Source organism: Peromyscus leucopus, chromosome 15 (assembly GCF_004664715.2).
Source record: "Peromyscus leucopus breed LL Stock chromosome 15, UCI_PerLeu_2.1, whole genome shotgun sequence".
NCBI classification, from domain to species: domain Eukaryota; kingdom Metazoa; phylum Chordata; class Mammalia; order Rodentia; family Cricetidae; genus Peromyscus; species Peromyscus leucopus.
Window position 1 is genome coordinate 53054840 of NC_051076.1, and position 13244 is coordinate 53068083.

The window sequence follows — 13244 nt, forward strand, 5'->3', positions numbered from 1 at the left end:
GTCAACTCAGATCATGTGATAATCCCTGGGATTAGGGCTGCTTTTTTTTTTTTAATTCACACAGAACATTCGTTCATGTTTTCATTCCCTGACTCGATTCCTTGGGTGTCCGTGAGATGGGTGGATACCCAAGCACTTTTATTCTGATTTGATTTGCAGGAGAATTAAGCAGGGGCTTGCTCATGACCTCACAGGTGGAGTTGGCAGAACTGAGTCTGGAGCCCAGTGGCCACGAAGGGCTGTGAAGAGTGGGAGAGATGGAGCCAGGAGGGGCAGGAAAAGACGGGTGGTATCTCTCCCCTGCCAGCCAGCCCTAAGCCAGGAAGTGGGGACCAGAAGAAGGGCCAGAGACGTGAAGTGGTAGAGGCATTTTCTGGTGCCTCTATTGGTGAGAATTTTCCTTTTGTCACCGAGCCCAGAGAGACAAATGCAGTAGCCTTTCCCAGGTGGGTGGAAGAGTTATCCCCACCCTTCGCTAGGGTGAGGCTCAGCTTTCTCCCCCAGGGCCCTGGCAAGTCTCTGCGAGGCCTGCCTGCCTACCTGCCCCAAGAGCGCAAACTCAGCTGAAAAACAAAATCAAATCTGGCTGTGGAGGGGCAGGGCGGGGAGGGGATGAGAAGAGACACAGGTGGGGAAAGAAGCAGCGTGGGGGCCCGCCCCTAAACCCCCACCCTATGTCCCGGGGAGTGGCCTTGAAGGGGAGGAAGACTGGGCTGAGCCAGGTTGGCCAGAAGGCTATGACTTCAGCAAGGGCTGAATCGTCTGCCGAAAACCAAAAGCCTTCTGGAGCGGTCTGTGATTGGAGAAACTGAGGCTGAGGAAAGGAAGCTGATTGCCCAAGCCTGCACACCTAGGCGGGGGTGGGGGGTGGGGGGGGTGGGGGGGTGGAAGAGGACTGAATCCAGGTCTCCTGATCTCGTGCTCAAAGTTCTCAGCCCCTGGGTGCCTTAGGCTTCTTTTTAGCCACCGTAACATCCCCAAAACCTAGGTCGCGAGCACTCGAGTATCACAGTTTAACAAAATCATCATACCAACTATGACTTACTGTTCAAGGAATAACTTTTCAATTTCAGTGCATTTCCTTCGCAAAGAAACCACTAAGATCACTAAGTCAGATGATACAAACAGTATTCTTTACTACTAAAGGAAGGCCCGCCATGACCCTGATAACCCAAATCAACGATGCGAAACAGAACAGCTCTTAGTGCTTGTGAGGTCCATTTGTTCCCCTGGAAAGGTTGAGCTGTTTTGCACGGAAAGAAGTGTTGGTGAGTAATGAAGACGCGCAGGGAGCCATACCTAGGCTCAGGGCCATCAGACTGGAAATACAAGCGTTTCTATGTGCTTCAGTGATGGCCACTGCCTGTGACCTAAGGTCCTCTGACAGCCACCAGTGGTGCCTGGCGAAAATATGTGAGGATTCTGAGTCATAAGACAGTCATGTGGGATGGTTGTCCCACGCTGACTCCCACCCAGGTCATGAAGAGAGCTCTGGGGGCCAAGGAGAAAAGCACCTTGTGGAGCTCCTGCCCCTCAATAAGGCCAGCAGCCCCATGCCTGGCCCAACACTTTTTGTAAGTGGAGTATGAAAAGAGGAAGTCTCTGACTTTAGTCTCTGCCAAGGGCCCGGCTCTGTGGAATGGAATCCCCCCTTTGGGGTTCAGGGACAACCCCCAACTTCTTCCACCTTCACCTCAAATTCTAATCACCTTTTTGGAGGTCCCACAGTGCTGGAGATAGAGTGGGAGTACTCAGGGAGGAGCCAATGAGCCATACTTTCCTCTTAACCATCCTAGAGTCTTGGAGCAGAAATCCACCCAAATCCAAAGAAGTCCAGCAATAGTTGGCTAACTCCAAAGGACTCCTCCTGCCAACCTTAGCACAAGCTCCTGTGTTCCTCACCCAACTTATGTGACCCAGAAGTGCACTGGGAGCAAGATATGGCTTGAGGGAACCAGTTCCTCCTCTCATCGTTCCGCTCATGTCCCTACACAGAACACACCAGCTCTAGCAATCACAAGGTCTCCGTTGTCCTGGTGTCCTTTGGCCCAGAGGGTCTTTTCAGCCCTGGCTTTAGGCAGTAGACTTGTGTGACACCAATGATCAGCTAAGTCCCTTGCTTCTTTCCCTTTTCTCCCCCACCCCACAGCACTGAAGATAGAACCCAAGGCCATGCACATGCTAGGCAAGCATTCTGCCCCTGAGTTTGCCGCTCCACAAGCTCTATGCTCTTCTTAAATATATTCACGATCTCTCAGGGCCCATAAAAAGAGAAGAGGCCGGTACCTCCTAGGCCTAACTCTCTCAGAACCAGGCTCGCCCATGCCTAGAGACACCTTTGATGTTTCGGCAGGGGGCCAGCTAGGATAGAAGCGCTTTGCCTTTAGCTCTTGTTGTTTCGTTTTGTTTTGATGAGCTGGGTTCTCACTAGGAAGCCTAGAATGGCCTGGAATCCATGGTTCTCTTGGTTCAGCATCTGGAGTGCTAGGATTATAGGCATGTGCCACCATATCCAGTTCCATCATTACCAGACTCTATTAGTTGGTGGCTGGTGGCCGGAGGACAAACTTGGAGAGGAGACCAAAGATCTGATTCACTATCTACCACATCTTAGCCAAATGGCCTCAGACAAGATCAAGGAACTTCTCAAAGATTGTCCTTACATAAGACTACCTCTGGAAAAATGTGTGTTCCTCAAGTGAGTAGGGGGGACGTGTATAGGATGGGTATGTGCTTGGGCACATGTGGATACAAATAAATATCTAGATGTAGATGCTTGCATGCACATATGTGCATATACATACATATGTTTGTCTTCCAAACAGGTGATCTTCTACCCAAACATCAGGGAGGGGATAAGGGGTGGCCACATGCATTCATATGAGGTTCTTGATCCTCTAATCAGCAGGAATGGATTCGGGTCTTCCGGGAGCTCGTTAGGGCCAGGAAGGAGGTGCATCTTCTAAAAGCCTTTGGCTCTCTTCTAACACTGAGAAGTACACACAGGCTCAGAGCTCACAGGGGTTCTGGGGCTATCCAGCCTCCCGGCTGACATTCCAGGACAGGGTGGGGACACTGGCTGAGAGAGATCTTGACTTAAACCATCCTGCTGGGAAGCAGTCCACACTCCAGTGCCCCCTGACTCCTCCCTCCCTGGATTGACCCATCCCTGGGACAGCTGAGTCGGCCTCTGAGTTCAAAATCCAGAATCCACGACACTGCAATGCAGAATAACTTAGACTCCAACTTATCTGAGTTTGTGGGAGAGAGACAGCCAAGGGCCTGGGCTCTATTGCCACCTGCATATGAGAGGACCGTGGGTCAAACACCAGCTCAGACTTTCCTTCTAGAAGGAAACATGGGGGACTTTGCAGTTGAGAGCACTTGCTACTCTTCCAGAGGACCGATGTTTGATTTCCAGCCCTCATGTCACACACGGCTCCTACCCCTCTGTAACTCTAGTTCCAGGGCATCGATCACCTCTGTCCTCAGTGGGCACCTGTTCTAACAGGCACCTACCCATGGGCAGACACACACTCCTATACACAGTGAACAATCCTCTTCTTTTCATCTTTAAAAAGAAGCATGCATAGGAAACCTCGTGCCCTTGTGGCCAAGTTCGTACCGGCAGCGTTAGGAGCTCGAACTAACTCTACTTCTGGAGTAGTGTGCTGGAGGGGGCCGGAGAGGTGCTGGCTGAGCGATAAAGCAGGGAGCAGAGTGCAGAGACGGCTGGCGCTGGCATGGCATGGTGGCCGTGCTGTTATCAAGTGCAGCTCACTTGGATGCCTCTCACTGTATACGGGGAGCCCCTGTGGGCTTCGTACGGAAGACTTGGAGCCTGTTACAGCCAAAGAGGCCAACTAACAGGGACGTCGGGTGTCCCCGGGGAGAAAGTCGCCTCCCGAAAGCCTCCCGGGCTACTGGCTGGAGTTCTGTCGCGTCCTCACACCTGGGCTTCAGTCATCTTGATGCCCTGGGAGATCTGTCTTCAGTTATTGCAAATGTTTCTTAATACTGACCGATGGGTAAATGCCTGCAGCTTCTACTCTTCAGCGGTCATGGGAGACGCTGACAATTCTTGACCGGCTTTCTCGTAACATCTACATATGCTTCCGAGGTGCGCACTAAAACATTACTTTTTCAAGTTTTTTAGGTGACAGCCCATGGGCAGTGGCTCATCCCTGTAATCCTAACACTCGGGAGGCTGAGGCAGGATAATTATGACTTGGCTATGTGTTAAGACTCTATTTCAAACAAACAAAAATCAGTTAACAAAACATATCTGAGCCCTGGGATTGGACTGTGTTGGACTTGTCTGGTGTCCCTCTTCTCAATGAATAAGCACTAGCTGTCAACCAGACGCTACCCTTTAGTTCACAGGTATCTCTCATGCTTCTGGGGTGTCCCTGGGAAGACACTGTGGGTTTCAGGGTGTTGGTGATGGAATTGTGGGTGTGTCTCCTCCCTGCCTTTGAGGACTTCACAAAGAGGCACTCCCACCCCAGTCTCCTTCAAGGCCAAGTGGCACCACTCTCTGCCTGGACGGACATCAGGGATTCTGACCAGTGGGGTTGTACTCACAACCGTGTGCTGGGAAATCAGAAACCCAGCCCAGGGTGGGACCTCTGCTTCTCAAGAGGAAGGTATACCCAGAGAAATCAGGGACTGGCACTCCTCCTGATGAAGTCTGGTCTTTGGTGACTCAGGCCTCAGTGGCTTCCTCACTGATGCAGACTGCTAAGAAAGCAGCATCCGGTGCCTTTAGGAGAACTCTCCATGCCTTGGGTCCTACGTGCCCCTCTTGGGTGCCTTGTTGGTAGAGGACCCGAGTCGGCCAGCGCCTAGGAAAGCTCAGCAGAGTCATCGGCCAATCGGGTGTCCCTTGTTAGTCAGGAGTGAACGCAACCTTAGAAAGTTGCAAGAGGGCTGTTGTCATTCCGTGTGAGGGTCCTCAGTGAGCACAGGCAGGCAGTGGTAGGTGCAAGATAAGCAGCCAAGGAGCCTGTCCTGGAGGGGCTTCTGTCCAGGTCCCTTCTCTAGAAAGCTCTCTCCAAGCCCAAGAGGGATGAGGACTCTGTGAAGTTGTATGTGTGCTGGCTTTCATGAGAAGGGCGTGGGGAGACTGCCTTGCTGAACATGGCCCTGTCGGACACTCCACTGGGTGTGTGACTTGCCAGGCAGAGAAGGGCGTGTCCTGTGGCAGAGCCGGTTTGGCCAGCCCCACCTTGTTGGCAGAAGCGTGCTTTCAAAATGGTCTAATAGCCAGGGACATGGACACTCTTTTCATCTTGGCCTGCCTGGCATGGCATACATACACTGCTTCCAAGGAGGTAGGCAGTTTCAGTCTGGTTATGCAGAGCTGAGGTAGAACTTTCTGGGCTCAGCCAGGTATCAGCTGTATCCCAGGTCAGCCTAAAGGAAAGTGCCCTGGACCTCAGGTTGCGAGTTCAGGCTGTGTCGCCCTGCTCAGAGTCCTTCTACCCTCCACCAGCTCATTTTGTCTGTGGTAGACCCCGGGGCAAGGAGGCCATGGGGATCCCAGTGCTCCTCAGCAACTGGAGTCTCCGTTCCCAGGAGAAATTCTCCCCATCAGTAGCTCTCCTTTCCATGAGTGCTTGCTGGGAACCCAGCCTGCTAGGTTCTCCTACCTGCTAGGCACAGCTTTTTGGTTTGAAAAGCTTGGAGAACTAACAGCCCTACGGTAGTCACCAGGGAACAGACAAGGCCAGGGGAGACTGGGTGGGTATGCAGCTAAAGGATTCCAGCTGTGAGCATCCGGGCCAAGATGGGGCAGAGCTGACTTCATGGAGATGACAGGTTTGAGCAGAAGCTTAGGAGGAGTGTGGTGGGGTTCCAAGGTAGGTGGGCAGAAAGCAGGCGGCGAAGCAGGGGCCAGCATGTGTCTGCTGTTGTGGGACAGGGTGAGAAGGTGTGTTTGGGAGGGACAAGATGGCTGGGTAGACAGGCTAGAGTCAAGTTGATGTGCTTGCCTGGTAAATAGCAGGGACACGTCAAGTTCTCCAGCACGGTGGGTCGGTCGGGGCTAATGGAAGCTTTGCCTGAGAAAGCAGAGAGCGATGGTGTGAAAAGGCCGGGATCAGAGCAATGGTTCTCAACCTGTGTGTCGCGACCCCCCATCTCAGATATCCTGTAAATCAGATATATTTGCGCAGGAGTAAACCGAAGAAATACAGGCCCACAGTCGAAGCAGTGGCAATTCAAAAGGAGGAGGCAGACAAAATGCTCAGGTGGTCACCACCTCTTCCAGGACGGCTGCCTCCTGTCCTCCCCAATGACTCTGACAAACAGGAGTTTCTTAGGCCTTTGCAGCCCAAGAAAGGCACTGGTTTACTTTGCTCCGGCTCGCTCTAGAACTCACGTTCCTTGCCTACACAGTGAGTAGCGGGCTCTTGAGAGCTTCCTACTTAACTGAAAGAAGAACGGGGACACAGAGACCATCAACGTGGGTTGAAACGCCACACTCCTTCAGGAAAAGGGGGGAGAAGGGAAAAAAGCATTTAGGGGCCAGGTGGCCTTAAGGCAGGGCCACTAAACAACCTGGGTGCTTCATTAACATAATGAAGACTTGTCTTCCTCGGATGCAGGAAGAGCCATGTAAGGAAACAGATGCCTTGAGGCACAAAGCCTGGCTTCACTCTTAGAGCAGGTGAGTAAGGAGTCTAAAGCCAGTAGAAGGGAGGGCAGAACACAGGCTGGCTAGGGGAGGCTTTTGGCCAATGCAGTCTGTCTGGCTTGCCTTGGACTGTGGTTGACTTTCAAGAACCCCACTAATGTTCGAGGTGGAGAAGCATGTCTCTGAGTCCACACTCTGGGCTTCAATTGTAGCCACCTAATCCAGCCTGTTGACTACATGGTCAGTTCTGCTCCTAGGAAGCTGAGTGTCTAGTCTGGAATGCTTTGATTCAGTCTGTCCCACCCGAGGTTTGAGATTCCCAAGAAAGCATGGGATAGTCCAACATTGTGTGTGTGTGTGTGTGTGTGTGTGCCCCCTTTGTATTCAAAGAAGAGGAGGCTGCCAGCAGATTCCTATCTGGGTGTGGGGGTGTGGCTGGAGAGGGATTGGCAGTGAAGTTCTCCCACCTGCTGTGGGCACAGGTGTCCATGCATTCTCTTCTGGCTGCAGCTGTTTGCTGAGGACTTAGAAGACAGTGTTTGGAAATGGGGGTGGGAGTGGGATTGCTATCATTTGGAGCCTGGGGGCAGGGCCACCACAAACATCCTGTGGTGCTTGGGCATCCAGACAATGGAGAAGTCTCCTGCCCCAGATGCCAGGAGCACCCATGTAAGGACTACACCACCTTGGCAGAAAGCCTGCCTCCTTCTCCATGTACCATCTGGGCAGAATAGGTACCTCTATTTTTCTCAAACATACTTAGACCTCTTCTGTGCTATGTAATGAGCTCAGCATGGGACTCTGAGTTCCGGGTGTCCCCTTCCTGGGCTCACCCCCTTATGGATTACCTAGAAACTTCTTTAGAAATGGTGTGGGTTATTAAAAATGCCTGCTATAGAATAAGATGAGGACCGGAGTGTCGATTCTAGCACCCACTTAAAAGCCAGGCACGGCAGTTCACATCTGTAACCCCAGTGCTGGGAGAATGGACACAAGCGGATCACTGAAGCCCGTTGGCTAGCTAGACCAACTGAATCCAGGAGCTCTGGGTTCGGTGAGAGAATTTGTCTTAACTAATTAAGACAGGGATGGAAGCAGAGGGGCTGGTGAAGCGGCTCAGTCAGTAGGTTTATTGCCATGCCAGTATGAGGTCCTGCGCTTGAATCCCCGGGATCCGTGTGAAAAGCTTGGCATGATGGCATGTGCGTGCAATCCCAGCATTAGGGAGGGAGAGCCAGGGGGATCCCTGGAGTGCATGTGCATGTGTGTGCACCCTCTGCCAGCTCCTAAAGGCAGCCAGTGTGAGAGTCAGAGGGATGCAGATGGTCTAAGTACTCCTGGCCTGTCCAGTTCTAATTTACAGACATTAGTCTAATGATTCTAATGACCCTCTATGTCATGAACAATTAGGATCTCGGTTAGACAGCTGGAGAAGCTCAGTCATCCTGGGTTTAAGGTTATACCTCAGTTTATACCCAAGGAGGGCACCGAGACAACCAAGGCAGTGTGACTCCAGTCTGAGCTCTCGACGACCACATCTCCTTCTCGTGCGCAAGCCCTCAGCTGGTCATTCTTGAGGAGAGTATTTGGACCCCCAAGATGCCACCGCCAATTCAGCCTTAGAGGCTGCAGCTTCAGCTGGGTCGTGGGCTAGAGGCAGTATGCTTTACCTGACCCTCGGCGGCGGCAGTGGTGAGCACTCAGGCAGTGTAGCGCCAGGAGAGGGCAGGGCCCAGCTAAGTTTATCTCCTGCTTGTTGAAGTGACAGCGAAAAGCAGTGGAGATGGGAGAGTCACCTCTGTGTCATACTCATACAATCCAGCACTGTGACTTTAAAGGCTGGGGTGGGGCTCCCAGAAATGGATGACACTACTGGGGTGTGGCTGATGGGAGGGGGGGTAGGCTGGTACCTACAATCTCACAGGGGCGTCCTCGCCCATTCCCTGGGGGCAGCCCACCTCGCTGAGACTTGCCAGGGCCGCCTGCTGCTCCTTTTCCCAGCACGGGGTTGCTGAGCCCAGAACCTCTCTCGGGCTTAATCAGCAGGATGGCGTCTTCGCTGGGTTTGGGCCAGGAGAGCATCTGCGCTCCTCATCAGGTGTCTGAGATGACGTCCAGGTGTGTCACTTACTGAGAACAAGGGAACTCCTTGTTGTCTTTCCCTCCGAAGCGCAGCCTGCCTTGGGGAGTGTACAGCTTCCCCTCCTTCCCTGGGGAAGAAGGCAGAGTGTGGCCATTGCCTGGAGCAGCGGAGGCCTCTTGACATTTTGTATATAATTGTCAAGGAGTCCGGTGCACCTCCAAACGGCCAGAAAACTGCCGGCTCCTCTCACCTCTGCCTTATCATTGTTTGTGTCTCCCCAACGCCCACAGACCGGCTCACTGTGTGGCAGGGTGGTTTGACCCAGTTGGGGGAAGAAAATTGTGCCTGCTTGGCATGGGGAAGGGAGTGTACCTGCCACCACCAAGGTTAACAGTCTGTGGCTTCTGGGTTTTGGATGCCGTTTCCAACGGGTAGCTTGACACGCATTCTTTTTGGGGAACTGGAACAATGGGCCCCTCCTTAGGTCTGTGTGGCTAGATCCAATGTAGAGGGGATTCGCTGGTCTCCTAACAGCCTCCCCTGCAGACACACGGTTTGCACCCATTTTCCCTTTTCCCACCTTTCTACCCCATCCCTTGATGAGGGTTGGGTGGGCAGCCTCCGGGCTGGACTTGGCCCTCGCTCATCCCCGCAGAGGTGAGTCCCAAGTCAACACCTGTATGGAGAGGTTTTATCAGGCTCAGTGTTGATCCTGTAGTCTGAGAACAAGTTCCGGCAGGCAAGACCCGCCAGCTTTCGGGTCTGGGAAAGTCTTCTGTGGAGAGTTCAGTACCAGAGCTGATTCCCACCAAGTCTCCGGCTTGGCAGGCTCCTCCCAGAGAAGTAAATTCCCAGTTAGGCTGTTGCTTATGGTACTGTGTTTCCCTTTGGATGAGTTTCTGCCCTGCCTCTTCCCCAGCCAGCCTGATAACACAGTCCAGGGGTCTCCCCGGGCTCCCCCCTGTCTGTGTGCACCATGGCTTCCTAGTTAGCAGCTCTTTGTACATGAATAGAATAGACATTTCCAAACGTCTATGCACAAGTGCTGATGCAGGGCTGGCTGTGTCCGAAGCTGCTGCTGTTTGGGATGGCCTGCAGGGACAAGGCAAGGACTCGAGACAAAAGTCCTCCTGACTATTGAAAGACTCCCCCCCCTCTGACTTGCAGCCCCCATCCTAGACTTGGCCCATGTGGCCAGATCAGTGGTATAGAACATCCTTTCGCAGATTTCCACAATAAGAAGTACATTTGGGGTGCTGAAAGATGGCTCAGCAGTTAAGAGCACTGTTTGCTCTTCTAGAGGACCTGGGTTCAATCCCCAGGAACCACATGGTGACTCACAACCATCTGTAACTGCAGTTCCAGGGAATCTGACACCCTCTTCTGGTTGGTGTCTTTTTGGGCACTAGACATATACGTGGTGTGTAGCCATATATGTGGTGTGTAGACATATATGCAGGCAGAATACCCATGTACACAAAATAAATTTATATTATTATTATTTGTTTTTTGAGACAGGGTTTCTCTGTGTAATTTTGGTGCCTGTCCTGGAGCTCTCTCTGTAGACCAGAGTGGCCTCGAACTCACAGAGATCCACCTGGCTCTGCCTCCCAAGTGCTGGGATTAAAGGCATGTGCCATCACCACCCCGCCTATTTTTTTAATTTTAAAAAAGAAGTCCATTCTACATTGCAATTCAGAATCTACTCACTGTAGCACAAGGCAGGCTGTTACACTCTGTATTGTATAGTTTCTAACATATTTCTGTATTCTATACTTTTGATAAGGGTGGGCATAGCTGCTAATATGACCTCATAGTCCACAGTGATTCACAACCTGCACTGGAAAAGTAATATAGCAAGCAGATAACGCCCAAGGTCCCTTTCTCTGCAAATATTTCCTGATCCCTTGAACACTGTAATGGGGCCAGGAAGGGCTGCCTTCGTGGACAGCCAGATCCAGGATCCCAGTCAGGAGCCTGACTAAACCTCTCGCCCCTTTCCTGTCCAGATCTACAATGGGACCCTCAAGCGGGAGCCGGACAACAGACGCTTCAGCTCCTACAGCCAGATGGAGAACTGGAGCCGGCACTATCCGCGGGGCAGCTGTGCCACCACCGGCGCGGGCAGCGACATCTGCTTCATGCAGAAAATCAAGGCGAGCCGCAGCGAGCCTGACCTCTACTGTGACCCGAGGGGCACGCTGCGCAAGGGCACGCTGAGCAGCAGCAAGGGCCACAAGACCACCCAGAACCGCTACAGCTTTTACAGCACTTGCAGCGGTCAGAAGGCCGTCAAGAAGTGCCCCGTGCGACCGCCCTCCTGCATCTCCAAGCAGGACCCGGTGTATGTGCCCCCTATCTCCTGCAACAAGGACCTGTCCTTTGGCCACTCGAGGGCCAGTTCCAAGTGAGTGCCGCGGGGCTGTGATGGGGCCCGGGAGGAGTGGGGGGAGGCAATCTGCTAGCCTGGCCCATGCAGCAAGGGGCTTCCAAGCAAGGGGGCAGGGAGGAGGGCGGGGCTCAGCCTGTGTTCTGGCTTCACTGGATTCCTTGAGGAATCTCTGGTCTGAGGGGCCACTGACTAGGGAGTCCTCAGAGTGAAAAGGTCACAGAACCCAGACATTGCATACACAGGTTGTAAGGATCACAAGTTATGAACAAAGGAGAGAAAATTAGCGGGCTAATGGCTGCCATGGGCTATAATGGCTGCCACGCCGAGTCTCTCTGATCAGCAACATCAGCAGCACCTGGGAATGCATTAGAAATACTTGTTCTCAGGGCTGGAGGGATGGTTCTGCAGTTAGGAGCACTAGCTGCTCTTCCAGAGGACCCAAGTTTGATTCCCAGCACCCACATGGGAGGCTGACAACCATCTGCGACTTCAGTTCCAGAAGAGCCAACGCCCTTTTCTGACCTCTGGTTAAGCATGTGGTGCATAGACATTCATTCAGGCAGAGCACCCATGCACATAAAATAATAAAATAAAATAAATATTCATTCCTGGGCCCCATACAGTCCTACAGACACCTGGAGGTCCTAGCAATATGTGTTCCAAAGAGCCTTCTAGGTAATAGTCACGCACGCACGCACGCACGCACGCACGCACGCACACCCCACACTGTGAAGGAGACCTGATGAGCTGTCCCATAGAGAGCCATAGGCAGAGGGTACTTTGGGGCCACAGTAACATTGAACCTGCCTTTCCAGGCTCAGAGTGCCATGAGCTTTCCAATTGTCCCTCATCACCTATGACAGCTACTCACTTACTTGGCAAACATTTAGGGAGCGTCTGCTCCGTGCAGGCTCTGTGGTGAGCACAGCAGGCACAGCCCTGGTGATCCAGCCACCGCACACACTCTCAGTGACTCTGTGTTCTTCCTATGCAGCCCCTTCCCAGGCAGACTCTGGTGAGGGCCACGGACAGTGGCACTTGCCCAAGGCCACACAGCTGGTTCTGTAGGCTGCACTTCTTCCGACCAGCCCCACACCGTTCTGAAAGAAAGCAGGTTCCGTTTAAAGCGGTGTATTTAGAATAACTTGTGAAAGGACTCAGAAGTCCTTCTCTTTGGGAGTCTAACCATGGCGCCGTCTGCCATAGAAGTCTAGATTGAGTGGCAAGCCACCCAGAAGGGACAGTTGACTGATAAAGGGTAAGGTGATGCCTTCTCAATAGAGGTCAGGTGGGCAACTAGCCCAGAGCCAGAGAATTCTGCTCCTTGGGTGATACTTTTTTCAGAAATGAAGTTGGATTACTTTAGCTATAACTGTGGCTCTTTACTGAGCACCAACTATGGCAAAGTATCAGTTCTGTCCAAATGAGGAGAGGGTTCCCACTGTAGATGCTGAAGTCATCTGTGGGTAGGACTGGAGTACCACAGAGGGTCTGTCTCTGCCCGCCGGGACCTTTCCTCTCTGTTCAGAAGCAGAGCACACTTGAGCGGAAAGGCTGCCCGTGGCTGTACACCATGGGAGCCATGGGAGCCGGGGGAGCTGGGGGAGGAGTTCCCAGACAAGGATTCCCTTCCTTGGAAAGGCTTCTTGGAAGGGAGACTCCAGCCGGCCTAGGCTAGGCCTTCGTGCCTGGAACCGAGGATGTTTTGCTACAACCAAGACTCTTGCCAGAGGCGAGGGAACGTGCCAGGGGTTGCAGTGAAGCCAGCAATCCATTAAAACAGTGAACTAATAGCCATTTGCTGTAGTTCAACCTAATGCATGCCCTTCAGTGTCTGTCCAAGCAGTGTGAACTTGAACCTGCTGTATGGAGAAGCTGCAGCTGGTTTCTGAGCTGGAGAACAAGCTCGTGGACAGGCTTTCAGGACCTAGTTAAAGGCTGTAGTATGCTGGGCGGAGCAACCCTCTAGCCTCTAGCCCCATGAAGGCTATCCTAACACAGACGGATATGGTGAGTGTGAGGACGAGAAAGACTGAACGTAAGAGTTGTGTGTGTAAGAAGCTAGCTGGACTTGGGGGTAGGGGTGGAGATGGACTAGACAGGCCATTCGCTTTCACTTTCCCAGGACACAG

General features: G+C 52.6%; 1 protein-coding gene across 1 annotated transcript in view; it reads left to right on the forward strand.

Annotated features, from left to right (window-relative positions):
• Nucleotides 1–13244, forward strand: part of Pkp1 (plakophilin 1) — a 46633-nt gene that overhangs the window by 18146 nt on the left and 15243 nt on the right. Inside the window, 1 exon segment of the mRNA XM_028876493.2 lies at nucleotides 10730–11127. Within this exon segment, the coding sequence (XP_028732326.1) occupies nucleotides 10730–11127 (398 nt within the window).